At 43.7% G+C, this 20,124-nt stretch overlaps 1 protein-coding gene across 6 annotated transcripts in view; it reads left to right on the top strand.

Moving 5' to 3' along the window:
* Positions 1-20,124, top strand: part of LOC137439063 (uncharacterized) — a 40,077-nt gene that overhangs the window by 14,803 nt on the left and 5,150 nt on the right. For 4 of the 6 annotated variants that reach the window (XM_068134726.2, XM_068134725.2, XM_068134723.2 and 1 more), the window contains 7 exons: positions 299-437; positions 7,763-7,858; positions 8,038-8,099; positions 9,137-9,223; positions 9,399-9,557; positions 10,981-11,122; positions 19,492-19,642. In XM_068134726.2, coding sequence (XP_067990827.2) covers positions 299-437; positions 7,763-7,858; positions 8,038-8,099; positions 9,137-9,223; positions 9,399-9,557; positions 10,981-11,122; positions 19,492-19,642 — 836 coding nt within the window. Of the gene's footprint in view, positions 1-236; positions 438-7,762; positions 7,859-8,037; positions 8,100-9,136; positions 9,224-9,398; positions 9,558-10,980; positions 11,123-19,491; positions 19,643-20,124 lie in introns of all 6 variants that reach the window. The other 2 variants (XM_078767734.1, XM_068134724.2) reach the window with 1 other exon arrangement.

Raw genomic sequence — 20,124 nt, 5'->3', positions numbered from 1 at the left:
CACATATAAGTTGCCATATCCATTGATGCACATATAAGTTGCCATATCCATTGATGCACATATAAGTTGCCATATCCATTGATGCACATATAAGTTGCCATATCCATTGATGCACATATAAGTTGCCATATCCATTGATGCACATATAAGTTGCCATATCCATTGATGCACATATAAGTTGCCATATCCCATTGATTGTGCCAAATTGTATTCTCTTGTTTATTTTAATCTTGCAGCATTTCATTGGATTCAAAACGGCAATTCTGATTGCTCATCTCTTGTGCCATTGTACCTGCAGTCGAGAACTGCAGAAATGGAACATCTGCACAGTAGCTTTTCTGCTGCTGCTTTTGGTGGGAAAGCTCAGGCAACGTTTAGTGCTTCCAGAAAAAGGCGAATATCAAGCAGTACTCCCAAACACGGTTTTGTTCAACAAGGTAAATGAACATTCGATAATTTGAAATTTATGTAACTGTATACCTGTTTGCTGTGTGTGCTTGTTTTTTGTTTTCAATGGATTCTTGAACTGTTGGATGGAATGAGATGAAAATTGATGGTTGTACTTGGGAGGTGAAGGATTTATTGAGTTGCAATTATTTTTATTTAATTGACATGTGGGAATATTACATGCCCAGACCAGGAACCCAGGTCCTCTGGTGAACTGTACCACTGCTCTGCCATCTAAGCTATCTGGGCGACCTTGACTGAGCATGCAATTTTCCCACACATATGATTGCCGCTCTCTTTCCGTCAATGCTTCCGGGGCACTCGCTGCCAACCATAGGAGCACCAATGGCCTGAACACGAAAGGGCCTTCCTCCAATGGGGGGGGGGACAAATCCATGTCCGTTATTATAAACGCCACTGGGGGCGTAGTGAAGCAATTGGATTAATGAACAGGATTAAATAATTAAATTTTTACATGTGGGAAAATTACACACCCAGACCAAGAATCAAACCCAGGTTGTGGGAAAATGACGGAAATATTGTCAGCAAGAAACGTAGCTCGTTTTAAATACTGTACCTCGATATGATAATAAACATGTTGACAAACTATTTACATTCCTAATTTATCTGAAAGGTCGTTCCACATAGTAGTTCAAATAATATATATATATATAAAATAGCTCATTAATATTCATGATCTTGGACGTATGGCGTTGTCAGGGGGGGAATTAACACCCATTGTTCTGAATGACAGTTTTTTTTCGAACTACTGTAGTTGGTTTTCCTTCATCTTCTGCTCCAAATAAAGGAAAATAAACTACAGTAGTTCGAAAAAAAAAAAAAAAAAAAAAAACGTGCTCCAAATATGGCGTCAGGAAGGGCCATAAAAAATGCCGTATGACGGCCATAAATCCATTGATGGCTTCAAACAGGGGACCGTGATTGTCATGGGGCCCGCAAGGCTAACCCCCGCTCTAGCGGGGAAAATGGCCTTAAAACGATCATTCATTCATTCTGCTCCAAATAGACATCTATGAATGAAGGAAAGAAAATGGGGAAATTAGCCAATTTGACTTGTATTCCACATCAACTTATAGGCTGGAAAATATGATATGTTACCTATCAGATTATAATATTTTCAGATTGTGGTCTTCCCTTTTGTTTTATTGCATTCGGGCAGCCAGGAAATTGAGGGCTCAGTAAAACGATAGCACTGTAATGGGACTCAGGTGCTCAACGCCGCCAGGGCCGACAAACAGCATTTGCTTCTTTTTTTTCTTTTTCTTTTTGTATCGAGGTTTGTGTAAGAGCTAACATTAATGACAAAACAAACGGACACATAAGACAAAATAAAGGAAGTGGGAGACAAGATGGGGAGAGAGGGGGAAGCACACAAGTACAACATTTGAGAGCAGGGACATCGGGAGATCTGTGGGAGGGAGAGGGCTGGGAGGAGTAGGGGTGGGAGAAGTACAAAACACATGGACACTGCAAGGACTTCCATGAAAGAAGTTGGAATTTCAAAAAGGTGGATCTGGGATTAATTAACGGGGGTAGAAAAGATCAAGGTTTTGCATGGGGGAAGATAAGAGATGGTGGTGAACAGCTGTTTTAAAGACCTGGAGGGTGGAGTGGGATTGAAGAGAGTGAGGGAGTTTGTTCCAGAGGCGGGAGAAAAGAGGAATGAAAGGGTGAAAGTGAGCAGAGTTTTGATTTTGGCAGTTTAACCAAAACAGGGTTGCAGGCACATCTTGGAGTATTTGGGGGACAGAGCACAGACAGGGCTGGAGGGGGCTAGGCCAGAGTCGGTAAAAGCCAGCAAGGCAACCAACCTGCCTGCGGTGAGCGAGTGAAAAGCCCTCAGAGTTGGCTTCATCGTGGGAGATTCCAATGATTCGGAAAGCTATGGTTTCAACAGCGTGAAGCCGAGCTAGGTGTGAGGCAGGAGCACCAGCCCAGAGGGGAGAGCAGTAATCCATTGAGCTGCAGATTAAAGCCTTGTACGTGGTGAGGAGCTCAGGTGTGCCAAGGAAGGACTTCGCACGACGGAGGATGCCCAGTTGGTGACTGGCTTTGGAGGCCAGCTTGGAAATGTGGTTTTCCCAGGAAAGATCATGGCAGATTTTGAGACCCAAGAGCTTGAGTAACAGAACTTCTTGGAGAGGATTGTTGAGAAAGTAGATGGGAGGGTTGTCCAGACGGTCTTTTTGGAGAGACATAGTGAGTGTGATTTGTCAGGATTGAAAGACATGTTCCACTTGTTTGACCAGTCTGATTTTGTCCAGGTCTGCAGAGAGTGAGGAGGCTGCAGACTGCCGATCTGAGGGATGAGGTATGGAGCGGCAGAGAGTGGAGTCGTCAGCAAAGGGAGAGGATTTTCGAGAGAGTCGGAGAGATCATTCATGAAGACCAGAAAAAGCACAGGGCCCAGAACACTGCCTTGGGGAACTCCAGCCTGAACAGGAAGGGGGAGATTAGAGAAATCCATTCAGGGCCACACGTTGACTACGACCAGAGAGGAAGTCCGCAAGCCATGCATGGAGATTTCCATGCATACCATATGAGGAGAGTTTGGTGAGCAGAGCGGGGTGCCAGACCATCTCGAAGGCACGTGATATGCCAAGGGAGACAGCTCTGATTTCCTGTTTGGCATTGAGGACCTCCTTCCATTGTTGAGACAGCAGAAGCAGCATGTCCAGAGCAGAGTGACCTGGTCTGAATCCAAATTGATGATCAGAGATCAAGCCATTGGAGAAGATTAAGGATTTGATGTCCGAAGCAATGATGGATTCCATGACTTTGCTGATAATTGGGAGCAGGCTGATTGGTCTGTAGTTGCAAGGATCTGTTTTAGCACCTTTTTTGTGTAAAGCGGTAATGTTGGCTGATTTCCAAGCTGATGGCAGATGACCTTGTGCAAAAGAGAGGGTGAAGCTGAAGAGAACAGAGAGAGGGTGAGATAGAGCAGCAGAGCAGGATTTTTGGTCCCGTGGGCTGATGCCATCTGGTCCAGTCCCCGAATCAGAGTGTAGGATTGACAAACTTCTCCACCTTGTCAGGAGAGAAGGACAGCTGGGTACGACTGGGTAAGGTGGGTACAGAGAGAGATGGGTTTGGGACACAAGATTTTGAGGCAAAGACAGAGTTGAGGCATTCAGCTTTTTCATGTGCGGAGTCAGTTGTGTATCCGTTTAAGGTAAGGGAGGGGATGGAGGGGGAACAAACACCAGAAACAGATTTGACCAGATGCCATCAGGATTTGGAGGAGGGAGACAGGTTTGAGAGTTCACTCTTGAGAGTGGAGATATTGTTTCCTGGCTTTCCTGAGGGTCGACACGCACTTGTTCCGGAATTTGTGGAGGCGCGATGGGATGATTGAGTAGCGCTCGATGGTTGGTCAGAGTGTGACGTCAGCATGGAACATTCGAGAGCTGGAGGAAAAAAAAAAAAAAAAGACCGTCTCGTCATCTTGGTCCCTCTTTTGTGCTGTCTTTCAAGGACGGCTGCTTGCCTTTTGCTCTCTCATCTTTGTGCTGGCGTTTGTTGAAGGTGGTCGCATCTCTTTTTTTTTTTGTCTTGGTCGTGGTGGCAAATGGCGGCGTCTCAGGTCGTGTCCGTTTGTGAAGCTTTGTATAGAGGAAGGAGGAAAAGCTTTGAAGACGTCTCGCCCTTGCTAATTCTCTCACCTCGGTCACGCGAGTAAACGGTCGTTTTTTTGGCCTCGTGTGCACCTGCGGAGACACTCCGGAGCTTTGGTGGAACTTTTGCCATCGTGAGGAGAATAAATTGGGCAGCGGTTTGCGGAGCTCTTGGCGCATCGGTGGGAAGGAGACGAGTGGGAGAGGACCGGCCGCACAAAATCCCTTCACGTTTGTGGCGACATGAGAGGAGCTTTGTGCCATCGTGTGCATCTTTCCGGCGCGTGGCTTCGGGCCACTTTGGGCTGCTGACTTAATTCGACAGCCTCGCTTGAACAACAACGCTAACTGCCGGCACTATAAACACCATTTTATTTTCATCTTCTTTTATTTCTCCCTGTGTCTGTAATTGATTCCAAATGGAGGGTCCCTCACCTTAGCCCATTACTATTAGTTTTTACCTCAACATTTTTATTGTGCTTGCATTATTCTCATTAAATCATTAGTTGAATTTAAATTTCTTGTTTCGTTTCGTTTGTTTGTGGGTTCGGATTAACCCAGTGTCGGCTGTCCGATCAGGTAAGACTTCAAACCTTCCTGTGCTTGCGAAAAGATAATCCCGCCAAGTTTGAAATACGCTCGGAGTTGAAGCGCGTTTCGGTCATTCGTCATCTTGGGGTGTCTGAAGCTGAAGGGAAAGGTTCCAGGACGCAGCATGTGTGAGAAATGTTGATTTATGGGAGCGAGACATGGGTAATGAACATAGAGCAGCAACGAAGGCTGGAAAGGGTGGAAATGCGAATGGTTCGGTGGATGTGTGGAGTATCGTTGGAGAGGAAGACAAATGATGAATTGCGAAAGATGATGGGAATAGAGCCTGTGATGGATGCTGTGAAGAGAAACAGGTTGAGATGGTTTGGTCATGGGTTGAGGAAGGATGAAAGTGCCTGGTTGAGAAGAGTGATAGAAATGAATGTAGAAGGAAGTAGAGGACTGGGAAGACCGAGAAATACTTGGTTAAAGATGGTGGAAGACGAAATGCGGGCAAGGGGGTTAACAAGGGGAGATGCAGAAAATAGGGCAAAATGGAGAAGATTGTCATGGGGCCCGCAAGGCTAACCCCCGCTCTTGCAGGGAAAATGGCCTTAAAATGCCTGTTGTTGTTGTCCTCTTGGGGTGTTAACCCCGGGGACGCGACAATATGCATACTGCTTTTGTCCATACTAGGGCATGCCCGTACTATATATATATCTAAAATTATATCCCCCCCCTCTATTTACATGAAATGGTTTGGTCCATTCGCAAAGCCAAAGCGAACGGCTTGCGAGTACGGTGACAATCCCCCCCCCTCTATTTACATGAAATGGTTTGGCCCATTCGCAAAGCCAAAGTGAACGGCTTGCGAGTACGGTGACAATCCCCCCCCTCTATTTACATGAAATGGTTTGGTCCATTCGCAAAGCCAAAGCGAACGGCTTGCGGAGTTTGGTAAATAAATCGCCATAGCTCGGTAACTACTTCTCCGATTAATATGAAACCTTGAAAAGGCACATCCTCGGGTCCCCAGCAATATACCTGGCAAGTTTCAAGTATATCGGACCCGTGGTTGTCGAGAAACAGCGGTCACAGACAAACAAACACACAGACACACAGACACACACACACACAGAGATTACTGGAATTATAGATAGATTAATCGTGGTTAATTACTTGGGATCATTCCAATTGCACTGAGCCATAGACTGACACCCAAGGCCTGAGGCCTGTGCTGCTTCACAAAATGGTAGTGCATGATTTTGATTGTGGGCGCAGTCGGGCGAGCTGGTGTGTGTGTGTGTGTGTGTGTGTGTGTGTGTGTGTGTGTGTGTGTGTGTGTGTGTGTGTGTGTGTGTGTGTGTGCGCCATCTCCATTTGTGGGTTTCAGGAGGTGCAATGGAGTCCTTCCAGTACCCGCTTCGGTAAGGGATCATGGTTCATGGGCCAAACTGTTCAACTTCTTCAGAGTTTTGTTCCAAGTTCTCTTTTCAGGATCGTCACCAAACCCCAGATTGCCTCCATTTGTAGTTCATTTGTGGTAATATTCCCGGGGATGGTTTTTAAAATCTAAGTGAGCTTCTTCTTCATCATTCCTGTTGCTCCAAGTGTCACTGGTACAATTTTGCCATTCTTCAGCTTCCAGGATCTTTTCACTTCATTCTTGAGGTCTTGATATTTGCTTATTTTCTTGATTTCTACATTTAGACCAAAATCACTGGGTTCTGAAACCTCAATTAGCAATGCCTTATTTTACTATTTGCATCTGAGTACTATGTCCAGTCACAATGATTTGTTTTCTATGTTCACGCTGGATAGGATCATTAGGCTATATGTGAGCATTATGTCCTTGTTTTCAATGATTGCTTTTGGTTCATGTTTCCAAGAGTTTTGTGTAATTGGGATATTGAAATTTCTGCACATGTGCCAGTGGATTACTCTACATGCCTTGTTGTGCTTTTTTTGTATACAACTGCTCTGACATGAGTTTTTAGCTCAACTGGCTTTAGTCCAGTGAACTTATGCGATCGAGCACTGTCAGTCAGTGAGTGAGTCAATCTTTGAAGGCTTCAATTATCGCTTGAACCAAACGCACAATTTTGATGAAACTTGGCCACAAGCTGCATGTGTGATGCCTAGCGAAGGTGTATTGACCGCATCCAAATCTGCGCTCATTAGGGGGAACTACGGAGGTATATTTTTGACCTCCCCCCAAATACGTATATGTTCTCTTCTCCGAAACTACACACAATTTCAATGAAACTTGATTGCAACCTTCATCACCCATGATGTACCAAAGTTTGTTCACGGCATTAAAAATATTAGGGTTTGAGTTGGTCTGTGGGGGGTTTGAGTAACTGTTGCTGCTGATCCAGGTGAACTTCAGGACCCACGGTCCTATTTTCTACATCCTGATAGGAGGTGATTCGTGCTTTCTGTTTCTACCTTGAAGAACCTACACTTGTCCGATTGACTAGGTCCCACCATCTTCTTAAAGCCATTCATGTCGTGTCCTTAGTCTTGGGCGTTAATGATTTGTTCTCCGTCCCAGTTGAGCTGACCTCTTCTTAGCCATTCCAGTGATCCTTATTTGTCTATCCCCAATCTGTCCAACTCTTTATTTATTTTAAAATATTTCCCTGCTCTGTTGTCACTATATATATATATATATATATATATATATATATATATATATATATATATATACACATATATCTGTTTATATTTCATCTTGTATTTTTCTTTTATCCTTTTTTTTGCAATCATTGGGGCTTTATTTCTTGCTGTTTCGATTTGGTGTGTGACATCTTTTCTATCCTCACCTGTTTTTGGAATTTTTTTGCAAGTTGAGTGAGAGATGCACCTTTTCTGCTTAATTGTGTTCATGCTTGTATCAAAATGGTATTCGGTAGTCTGTTGCACTGTTCATGTACTCGGTCAATCCAACTGTGTGTGTATGTGTGTGTGTGTGTGTGTGTACACACCAGATCACTCCACCGTTAACTGCTTTTAAACCTTGGACAAATTTCCACGAAGTTGTTGGTTCCAACGATTTAATTATAAATTTGTCTCAAATGTGTAAATAATTATATTTACATACACACAAACACATTTCTCTACGTGGTATTTCTGTGTCTTGACAGGACAGCCCGATTGGAATTTCCTCACAAGCTCCTTGGCTTCTGATTTGACTGGTGCTGTGCCAAGATGGGATGTATCTTCTGTTTTACCCACTCTGTGTAGGTCGTTCATCACCAACATCATCTCGCTGTTTTACACCTTCGAGTTTTGTATGACTTGTAATACGCCGTCACACCAGGAGCCTTGCTTTGTCAGGATCCTTGTATGGACACATCGATAGCTTGTTTTGCATATGACAAATGGCATTGATGAAACATTTGCCCTCAACTCCCTACAGGTGAGGAAGACCTTACAAGTGGGGCAATGGTTGAGGGTGGTGATTCAAATGAAATTCCCAAGGTGAGTTGGTTCAATTTGGTATTACTACTTCAGATGCCATTAATGACAGAGGGAGGGGCGTCAGGTGTCGATACTCCCCACCCCCTCAAATCACCAACACATGCTCTATAATTCCGATCGAATTTATAAATGAGTAAATTCAGACCAGATGTGTGAATGAGAAGGATGAATTCCTTCAATCAAAAAATAATAGAAATTCAAAATGTGGGAGAGGGGAAAGGAGTGGGGTTGGGGGGTTGGAGGGAAGTTGGTGATGGCCGTGCTTGCCCCACTTCAACCTGGCCTGGTCTGCTTGCACTCGTCCCACTGGCCACACTTGTGAAGTAATAATTAACCAAGTTGTTATTTCAATCCACCAACGAACACAATTCTCCATTGTTCATATGGGATGTTGGATTTGCTGTCCATGAATGTGTAAATCACACTTTAGTATGGTGTACTACTGATTGTGGCCTTTCAGTCTACGACCTTTCCTCGCATCCAACACCAATAGGATGAACGTTCGAAAAAGCACCGACAGGAAGCATTTAATTCTGATCAAGCCATCCATTGGAATCTCGTTTCAACCATTAAAAATTAAAATCTATAAATATTTGCACTTTATTGTCCAACAGGCCATCATTGAATGGACCCTTCATCCCGTCGTATACAGGGGGGGCATCTTTACCATAAACGAGATCACAAGTCAATAGGACATGGCAATAGTGCTCGTGTGAGTTTGTGTTATGACCCAATGAGCATCTAAAATGGACTAATGTCGCCTCGGGCTTGGGTTTACGGAGTCATTTAATTGAATAGAAGCGAGCGTGCAGATCCATGTGTCGAACAAGGATGTTGCGATGAGTGTGTGTGCACGGATGGGAATCAAATGGGATAACCAAACAGATATTGTACTTCTTAATGTTTACCGAGTATAAAGTAGATTGTGTGCAGTTTAATTATAGTTCTGTTTGTTACATGTCAGATGGCAAGCACATGTTTTACTATTAAGTTTGATCGTGATGATCATTGACACGTGTTTGTGCTTGCCTGGCAAGGTGAAGACCTCTGCTGCTCCCATCACAGAAGAGGATCTGAGGCTCCTGCACACGGATTATCTGATGGCTCGCTATGCCGAGATGCAGGTGTGATGCAGACCAGCCAGGCACTGCCGCGGCGGTTCACGCTTTACACACGAAACTTAGCAAACTTTGATGGTTCTCTTTATCAAGGCCCTTTGACCTCCCATGGTTGAACCTTGAAGCAACACCCGGTAGTTTTGGCCGAATTGTTGATGTACATTACGCTTTTTATTCGCAGATGGAGGACTTGTCCCAACGAATGAAAAATGAAATGCGTTCCGCGATGGTGGATGTCTGGCAGCAAAAGCAAGAAGCGTTGGCAGAGAAGCATAGACTCGAGTTGTTGTTGCAGCGAATAAAACAGGAACAGCAGCAGACCACCACTCTGAATATCGAGGTTGAAAATATAACTGTTGTGGTGTTCACATAACCCATTGTGTCCATTTTAAGATATTAAGGAAGTAAATTTTGTTTTTGTATACAGGGTCAAAGCTCGTGCAACAATTACACTGAACAGATCAGGACACAACAGAACAAAAGGAACAGCAGAGTTGAAGGACAAAATAGTGACTTGGACAGTGGGGTGGGGAGGAATGTTGGGTAGGAGGGCCTCATTGGTTGGACAAGATGGATACAGAAGGAAACTCTCGAGAAGGAAAGAATGGAAATTTGGAAGAAGGGCATGTGAGGAGGAAGAGGAGGCGTGGGGTTAATGAGGGTAAAAAAGATCATGGTTTTGGATTGCGTACGACCTGAGATGGTGGTGAACAGCTGTCCTGAACACCTGAAGGAAGAATGAGATTAAAGATGTGGAAGTTGTTCCCACACGCAGGAATAAGAGGAGCAAATGAGTGGAGGTGAGCAGTGATCCTAGATTGGAGTTTTCACTCGAAGGGGGTTGATGGCGGGCCTTGTGCACCCTGAATAATATTGGGGGGTGGGGGGGAAATAGGCACAAGACCAGAAAGGACACGGCAGAAGAACACCACCGACCTGTCTGCAATGGGAGTGATAGACCCATATATTCAGCTTCATCGTGGAACATTATAATAATCTTGAAGGCCTTGGTTTCCACGGTGTCAAACTGAGCAAGGTGTGAGGCAGGGGGAGAGCAGTACTCCAACCTGTGGATGAATGCCTTGGAGGTGGATAGGAGTTCAGGTGTGCCAAGGAAGGACTTTGTACGACAGAGCGTCGACCGGCTTTGGAGGTCAACTTAGAAATGTGGTTTGCCCAAGAAAGAATCGTGGCTGAGGGTGAGACCCTGGAAAAAGGTCTGAAGAGGGAAGAGGCTGCAGCCTGCCTGAAGGATGAGAGATGTCACCAAAGTGGGTGGAATCGTCAGCAAATATACAAAGAGGATTTTTCCATAGATTCAGAGATCATTGATGATCAGGAATACGGCAGGACCCAGAACACTGCCTTGGAGCACTCCAGTCTTGACAGGGAGAGATGCAAGGATTCCGTTGAGAGCCACGCATTGGCTATGACAGTAGAGGAAGTCAGAAATGTGTGGAGTCGGCCTTGGATGCCATAAGCAGAGAGTTTGGAGACAAGGCCAGACTGTATCAAAAGCACAAGATTTGTCCAGAGAGACTGCCCTGATCTCGTGCGACACAGACGAACAAGAGGCGGGAGGGGACGACGCAGACAAAAGTACTCCATGGGGTTGGGAGGTGTAAGATCAGTTAAAGGTCGGTGATAAATTGAGCATTGAAGAAGGAATGTCATGTTTTCTTCATTTTTTTTTTTCTTTCATTTTATGTATAAATTAATATACATTTTTGACGTGCATTGAACTCGTTTTGTTTTCATTCCAGAAAGCCCTTTTGATCGAACAAGTGAAGAGTCTTAAGGGTGGGTTTATAACCTCTTTTACCGAGTGTGGCCGTGCTTTGGAGACTGCAAGTCACTCCTTACCCACCCGTAACCTCCACGGTTCTGAGGAACCTGGCTATACCGGTGAGGAATTCCTGTCGTGGAGAACATTGGGAATGGTCTACTTTTTGTGTCAAGTATGGGGTGGGAATGTAAGATAGAATAGATTGGAAATGTAAGAGCGAAAAGGAAAGGTTTCAATTAAGATGGTACTGTATATGGGATAAAGGGGATAGGGGGGCTCATTTTTCTTGTGTAATATGTAAATAGATTAGTCTAAGACTCGCTTTCTTGTTGCCTTTTTACTGTGTAGAAGAGGTTTGGGAGTTAAAGGGACTGTTCAGAACTTTCTTCTTCACCATTGGGAGATAGGGCCAAAAACGATACATAGCAGGATATCTAAAGGTTATGGATGGATTTTTGTCGAAACTTGGACAGGTTGTGTGTGTGACGAGGGAGAACGGATTCAATTTTGGTGAAGATCTGGCTGCGGATCCAGCTAGTAGAATTTTTTAAGTGAGTGTTCTCCATTGAGTGATATGGTCAACCAGGTGGAGGTATGCTCTCTACTGAGTGCCGTTCTAGTTTATCTATATAAAGCCACCATGTGGCCTGTGATGGAATATTGCTCCTTCGTCTGGGTTGGAAGACCTGCTTTTCATCTTTCTCCTTGACAGGATCCAGGATCCAGTAGCTAGTTATCCATCTTCGAGGGCATGACTTGACGTTAGGTGTTTTCTTTAAATCTCTTGTACCTATATTATGATGAAAGGTGATCTGGAGGTCTCTTCTCCATTGCTCCCCCTGACCGTACCAACAGACATTCCACACTTTCTTCAGCTTCTTCACACCTTTGTACTGTATATTTATTCTGTTGTCTCAAACGCTGTGTGTAGCCCCCACCTCAACTGTGGAGAGGCCTTTAATCTTGTGAAGGGCAAACTCAATTAAGAAAACTAATAAAATTCCCACACTCTTCGCTCATCAACTGGTGAGATCCACCAACTCTGTCATCCATGTTTCTTCAGCGTTTTTGCAAAATAAGTTCTGAGAAAATGCTAAAACAAAGGCTGGACGGCCCTGCGTTTGTAAAGGTGCGATTGGACGACCCCGTGTTTGAGTATACCAGTGAGGTGCGAGCGTTATTGGGCTTAGCTTTGTTCATGCATCAATCACATTGGTTGATGTCATTCTACTTCTACATGGTTTCTAAGGCTATTATTAGACAATGGACAAACGTATGGAATTTTAACCTTTGTTCATATGCAGCACAATGATGCTGGGTATCATCATTGGCTGATGTGGCTGTGCTGCTGCTGCAATGCCCTCTGCTGCTTCGGGCAGGAATTTGCAATTTGTTTGGCGTGCCGGCGATAGCTCGCCTACTCTTCATGAAGGACATCATGGGATCTTTAATGTCCACTGGGAGTTTGCTGGCAGACGGGACACCCGTTTAACGTCCATCTGAGGGACGGTACACACATTGAATCACCCTGCCTGTGCAACACTGAGATGACAGTTTATAGTTGGGTTGGGATTCAAACCCAGACGAGAGGAGAGTGTGCGCTACCTCTAGGCCACCCTGCCAGCCCCATTCGGCATTAGTTTGAAAAAGTATTTGATGTTACAAATTGGCGGAAAAAGTCTCGTTTACTCCATGTTGTACACGTTTTGTGAAACCTTATTAGTGTACCACATGCCTTTCAGGCTGTGAAACCCTATAATTGTAAGATTATTATTATTATTCTGCTGGGATTTTGCAAGTTTATTCCATTTTAAAATCATTTTCTTTGCAACCGTTGGTCCAACTGACACTACATTTTCACCAAAGGAGCGGCTCGTCCTGTATTTTTTTTAATGCTAATTATGACGTCATAAGTCACGTGGTACCATCACCACCGCCATCTTGGAAAAACAGGAAAAAAAGATTGCCCCTCCATCTCCAAAACCGCTCCACGGAAACAATTTAAGCATGGCTCATTGTAAGGTACTCCCCATGGGGAATAACATGTGGCAATGATGTCATAGATGCTTCCATTGTGACGTCACAATTCAAAAAGTACAACGCTTGATCTGATCGGTATTAAATTTGAGCATCTATGCAAAACATGAATGGGAGAATTAAATTGATGTCATTGGTCACATGGTTCAGCAGCCATATTGCACTGAACATAAAACCCTTAATTCCACCTCTCCAAAACAGCTGAACTAGTCTAGTAGGAAGACTAGGTCCCCCTGCACCCCCCGGAGATATACTTCTAATCAGTGTTTCTAGATTGGAAAAAATGTGTAGAAAATGACTAGCTATGGCCCCAAGCTGAAAAAATGTCCCACATACCATTTTTATGCAAATTACTGCTGCCATTATCAAAAAAACGATTTTTGACATATCTCAGCCAATATTGCAGATAATTGAAAAATGAAGGTGTCTAGACCCATGTTTTGAAGGGCATAGATCATGATAGAACTATTCATAACATGATTACATGTGTCTATGGTATACTAGTATGCATATTAATGCTGTAATTACAAAATAATCAGTTTTACAAATGATAAGGATACGTTAATACTGCAGATAACTTAACATGGTACATAAGGGGTCTAAACCCAGGTATTTTCAAGGTTAAATGTCAACAAGATGCTCCTGAGTCTTGCATAGGGGCGGGACATTGGCAGTAACATTGGTACCACTCAACTTTTCTTCCCACCATTGACTTTGTATTGCGAGAGATTTTCACTTGCTTATTTAAAGGTTTCTCACCCAGCCCACGTAAAATCTACCAACTCCTGCTGTTAACTCCCAAACATATTTTTTTATGTTATCCAATCACAGTGCAGAAATGACAGACTAGAGATCCAAATTAGTGCTGCTATAGCTGCCATTTTACATTTCCATCCATGTAACATGCGCGCTCGCGCGCTCGTATCAATTGGTAATGTCGCGCGCTCGTATCAATTGGTAACGTTGATGTTATTGAATACCTCAGTTGAAAGTTCAGTCTTCCATTCCATCTGTGTGTTGTTCTTGGTATTCATCCTCCAATCTAGCCAGGTAAGATGCTAACTATAATGTTACTCACACTCTTGACTTCAGTTTCTGCATGAAATCATAAACAGGCAGAATAACAGCTGAGCCAGCTAGCACCATGTTAGCTAACGTTAAAGCTAGCCTCATCTATGTACAGTATGTTCCTAATGTCGGTGTAACTTAAACTTTTGTTAATGCCAAACATGAGACATATCTGTTGACTTCTGTATATGAATTGAACCAGAAAGAGGCACGACAGCTGAGCTAGCTACAGTAACTTAGCACAATGTTTCATTGGCCTAGATAGCTAACGTTAGTGTGGAAGAATTTAGATGTTTTAGCTATTAGCACTTTTGATGCCACTAAACATGGTTTAGTCAGCTAAAAAGTACCCTAGTGTAGAACATGACTCAGAACCTCTGTTACCTCACTGAAAACTCAGAGCCTCCTTTCACAGGCACTTTTAACATCATTCGTGATTTCTTATTTGTCATTTAACAGTGATGGTAGACATCGACAGCAAGCATGCCCAAAAGAAAACGGAGTGTAGAACCTGCAGCCCAAAGCTCTCCTCCTACATGCATCCTTCATGTACCATCCATGTCTGATCATGGGGATTTCACGCCCCTCCGTAAAATTAAAGGATCTGCTTCAGAAAAACTGCAACTGCTTCAAAAGATCCGGGATAGACGTCTCAACCAACCGCATGACTCCCCATGTCGTATGCAATCAGTATGTGATCAGATCCCGGCAACTCTTCCTGATGACCTAGAAAGAGTAGGATATCACAGCAAGTGTTATAAGCACTTTGTCCGCCACTTTCATCGTCTGGGAGATGATACAGAACCAGGGCCATCAACCTCATCATGGCATCACTCTCCTCGTAAACCAGGAGGTTCTGCTGAACCCATCTTCCCGCCAGAGTGTATATTTTGTGAGAAAGTTGAGACCAAAGATGCTCATCGCAATACTGAGAGGCCTACAACCTTCCCATCCTTTAAAAACAAAGAAAATGCATGGGAGCAAATCGAAACACGGGCTGAGAAAATGGGTCTCTATCGACTCCATCGAAAGGTGAAAAACAAAGACCTCTTTGCATGTGAGGCCAAACACCATCCGTCATGTTTTAAAGCTTTCCGCACAGCATTCTACAACTATGAGCGTGCGATTCACAGAGCCGAAGCACCAAAGGAGCAGGCTTGCATGTCAGCCGCCCATGAAAAGGCATTCAACTCAGTACTGGAACACATTCAAACCCAGGTCATCCAGCAGAATAAAGTTCTACAGCTTTCTTCCTTGCGCTTGCTCTATGTCGAGGAACTGAAACTGAATGGATATGAGAACTCAAATTATCGGTCAGAGAAACTACTGAAACGCCTACAGAATGACCCAATCAAGGAGCATATCCACTTCACGAAGGTTGATCATGACAAATGTGATGTCATTTCTTTCTGGCTTGTGCACAGCTCAAACATAACAGTTTCCAATGCTCTCGCACGAGCATTCACACTCGGAAGCACAAACAAGAACCAAAATGTTGCCCTCCAACTTGCCTCAACGAATGGCAAGGTAAAATTGAAAGCCCTTCGTGAATGGCGATTCAATTTGTAATTTTTCCTGAAAAAAAGGTGATTACCTGTGATGTTTGTCTAGATCTGAAACTGGCAGTGACTGGTGATTGAAATGCGGTGCCTTTTTGTGTTTCAGGTCGAGGTACGTGAACTCCCCACGATCTACAGCAACCAGGAAGAGACTGATACCAGGGTGGTTCTGTACCTCCATCATGCTGCTACCATCGGATACAAGAACGCTGTAGTCAGAACACCGGACACAGACATCCTCCTGATCCTGCTCCACCATGCCCACAACATCAAGCTGACGGTGTACCTGGATACAGGGTCAGGGAAGCATCGCCAACTTGTCAACGTCTCTGAGCTGGCAGAATCCCTGGGAGAGGACTACTGTGCCACTCTCCTGGGGTACTATGTGTTCAGCGGAGAAGACTGCACCAGTGCCTTCAAAGGGAAGGGAAAAGTCGGGCCCTTGAAAAAGCTGGAGAAGAATCCCAGGTTTCACAGGGCATTCGGTGAACTGGGTGACAACTGGGATGCCAACCCTGAGGTGGAGAGGCAGTTAGAAAAATTCACCTGTGTGATGTACGGCCAGAGTCGCGAGTCATCAGTGGACATTGTCCGTGCCAAGCTGCTACGAAAAATGGTGGGAGAGGACAAGACCCTCACATCCAAGTCCAAGGTTGATCTGGCTCGCCTTCCTCCATGCCAGTCTGCCCTGAAGCCGCACATCCAGCGTGTGAACCACCGCGTAGCATTGTACAAAAGAGCCGATCAACCTATCATCGAAAAGCCAAAACCTTATGAGGAGCAAGGATGGATAAGGACTGATGAAGGACTGTTGAAACCAATGTGGTCCAGTGGTCCCATCCTACCAACCTCACTGGTGGATCTTCTGAACACAGGAGAGCACGAAGAGGAGGAGGAAGAGGAAGGAGAAGAAGAGTTTGACTCTGACGATTTCGATGAAAATGATGATGACTGACTCAGTGTAGAATCACTAATGCTAATGATGTTTATCTAAAACAAGCAAGAGAAGAGTGGTCACATTGAGTGCTAGGACTATTTTGACAGTTGTAATATTTAGAAAAATAAAACTTTGTGTTAACGTCTGTGTAGACGGACCTTAATATGAGTCTATTATTTCGTAAAACTGTGATTATTTTGTAAATAAAGCACTAATTAGCATACTAGTATACCATAGACACATGTAATCATGTTATGAATAGTTCTATCATGATCTATGCCCTTCAAAACATGGGTCTAGACACCTTCATTTTTCAATTATCTGCAATATTGGCTGAGATATGTCAAAAATCGTTTTTTTGATAATGGCAGCAGTAATTTGCATAAAAATGGTATGTGGGACATTTTTTCAGCTTGGGGCCATAGCTAGTCATTTTCTACACATTTTTTCCAATCTAGAAACACTGATTAGAAGTATATCTCCGGGGGGTGCAGGGGGACCTAGTCTTCCTACTAGACTAAACAGATCAAGGCAAAACTTTACAGGCATGAGATCAGCTATCCATGACGAACAAAAAGTTCCCTGGCCATGATGTCATAGGTCACATGGTCTGGCAGCTATACTTATTAAATTTTTCGAACTAGGAACGGTACCTGCCCTACGTGCGGGGCTTCAATTGGGAGGCCCAAATGAAAAGGCAAAATATCAGAAATTGAAGGCTTTTTTTCTTTTAAACGATTCATATAAACATCCGTTAAATCATACACGCAAATCATCAAATCACAATGATGGTTTTCTTAATTGAAATTCTAAAAATACTTTTTAGATTTTGATGATTTGCGTGTGATATTTAACGGATGTTAAAATAAATCACGCCTCCCAATTGAAGCCCCGCCCTTAGGGCGGGTACCGTCATATATAATGGCGATACAACAATTTTTACCACTTTGCTTTGAAGAACGGGAATGAAGGGGGAGGAGCGTGTTAATATGTCTGGTTGAAGGCTTTGGGTGGTGAGGGGGCTTGAAGCCAGATTTCACTGCGATGCCAAGCGAAAGACGCCTCAGAGCTGTCACATTCACAATCGCTATGTCATATGTACTCCCGATACGTGTACCAAATTCCCGATACGTGGAACTGTACCAAATCAACAGTTAAAAGGATTTTGAGCCGATAGCTGTTACGGCCTTGGCAAGATCGATGGAGACAGCGATCTGTTAGCGTATACACTGCCCAAATAGCTAAGTGGAATTCTCTCATGTAGAGATTAAATGTCGTTTGAACTTTGGCCGAGGTCATTATTTACTTTCAATGATGTTTATATACGAATGATGTTTATATATGGTTTTGTGTCGTCCTTTCTGTATATCTCGTGGGATAGTAAGTTGGAGAGACGGCCGTGATGGCGGGGAGCGAGGGGGTTGGAATTCTCTCAAGCAGGGATTCAACCCGTGACCTTATAAAAGGTTTTTGTCTGAGGTCACCGAGTCCGATCGGTGCAGCCGTTTGTGCGGCACCTGCGAAAACAACATCGTCACAATTAAAACATTGTCACAATGAACATTATGCGAATGTTATGAGGGAGTCCAAACCTGAAAATGCTGGAGACTAAAGCTGAAATTGGGAAAACGAAATAGCCTATTTTACTCCTGGAGATCCCAGGATTATCCACCCAAAATATCGTTGCGATCGGTTCAGCAGTTTTTACGGTACCTTTGAACGGGCAGACAGACAGACGGACGGATATTTGGTGAATTATAGTAAGATCTGCGTTATTTTTATTTTGCAAACTGCTTAAGCTATTGAAGTCAAACTTTTGAAGAAGGATCGTGTCAAGGAGAATTTCAATGTGATCGGTCGCACGGTCTGGCAGCCAGAATGTTTCAATTACTTCAAAAAGAATCCTTACAATTTAATCTTTTTCAGAACGGCTTACAAGATCGGTGTGAAACCTCGCACATGATCGAGTCTTTCGGAATATAGTTTGATAATTCAAATGTCATTGGTTCTATGGTCTGGCAGCCATTTTTAAAATTTAATTTGAATGTTTTTTTTACGGTGTAGCCCGTAGGGCAATGCCGTCTCGAACAGCGTTTGTCTGTATGTCCCCAGGTTAAAACGTACACCAATCAGAGCTGAGGATCTGGTCACATAACGGGGACACATTTAGTAGCCACTGCATTGCATATTTTACTAAGGAAATATAATAACCTTCTTGAGATTGTTTTGGGGTTCCAGTGGGTGTTGGAAAGTAGGTTTCAGAAATTCCTCAATACAATAATGTTGAAATGCGATCGACATGGACCTTGTTCCTGAATCCGGAAGTGATTTGAGGGTGGGTGGTATCTCACTAGTTCGCTGGTTTGATATCTCACTACAATTGTGATTTAACATATTTTGATATATTAATACCATAGTATTAATTTGTGATTGGAATAATAGAGAACCTGGTGTCCATGTCTGATGTTCGACTGAAGGTGGCACAGGAATGTGGCATTTATTGGTTCGTTTTCCATTCGCCGCTTTTTTCTTTTACCCAAACCATTCACCTGAAATCAAAAAAAGTTAACACGTTTATTAACTGCTAACCCCACGCAGGTTATACTATCCTCAACTAAGGTATCAAACGATCCCGGCTACGCCATTGTTAGACTATCGGTTTTGTTTTTTAATTCCCTCAAATTGAATTTTTAAAAATCCAATTCTGAATCCAGATTTTTAAAGAGGATGTCATGTCACATGTCTGATCAAATCAGGGCGTCTTGGTACCCGGTCGTCACTGCCAGCAGTTATAAAGTGGCAGTTCTAGTTTTGTAAAGTTTGTTTCAACATGGAGATCAATTATGAAGGTTTTGTGGTACAAGCCCAGGATGCCGTATGTGTACAGAGCTTCTTAAGGAGCAGCTCAATGCGGTGATGAACGAATCCGAACAGTTAAAGGATGAACTCTCGTCGCATCTGTCTGGCCTGCAACCAGTCACCACCGCCGCCTCCCAACTCCGTCAAACTACCTCTTTGCTTGTCGCCGAGATATCCGGGTAAGTTATAATTTCATTTCTGCAGGATTTTCTCATGTGTTGGCTCAACCCACCTGTACAGATGTGATTACCTGATCAAATGCTTACCAATTCCAGGATCACTGCTCACCATTCATTAGTTCCTCTTTTTTTTCCCACATGTGGAAACAACCTCCACATTCTCAATCTCATTCTTCCCTCCACGTATTTAAGACAGTTGTTCATCACCAGCTCAGACCGTCCCCAATGCAAAACCATGATCTTTTCTACCCTCGTTAATCAATCCCTCCCCCCCCCCCCCCCCCCCCAAATTACCAGTTTTTCCCTCCTGAGAGTTTTTGCTTCTATCTTGTCCACACCATGTGCCCTCCTCTACCCAACATCCATTGTTGGCAGTCTCTTATTTGTCCCTTGGCCCTGCTGTTCTCATTTCCTCCTCGTCTTTCTACCGTTCCTTTTGTTCTGATCCGTTGCATGTTCTAGCCATATTGGTTATTGTAGAG

Source organism: Myxine glutinosa, chromosome 13 (assembly GCF_964187855.1).
Source record: "Myxine glutinosa chromosome 13, kmMyxGlut1.1, whole genome shotgun sequence".
Classification (NCBI taxonomy): domain Eukaryota; kingdom Metazoa; phylum Chordata; class Myxini; order Myxiniformes; family Myxinidae; genus Myxine; species Myxine glutinosa.
The sequence above is the reverse complement of the archived record's forward strand: the minus strand, read 5'-3'. Positions and strand labels throughout refer to the sequence as shown.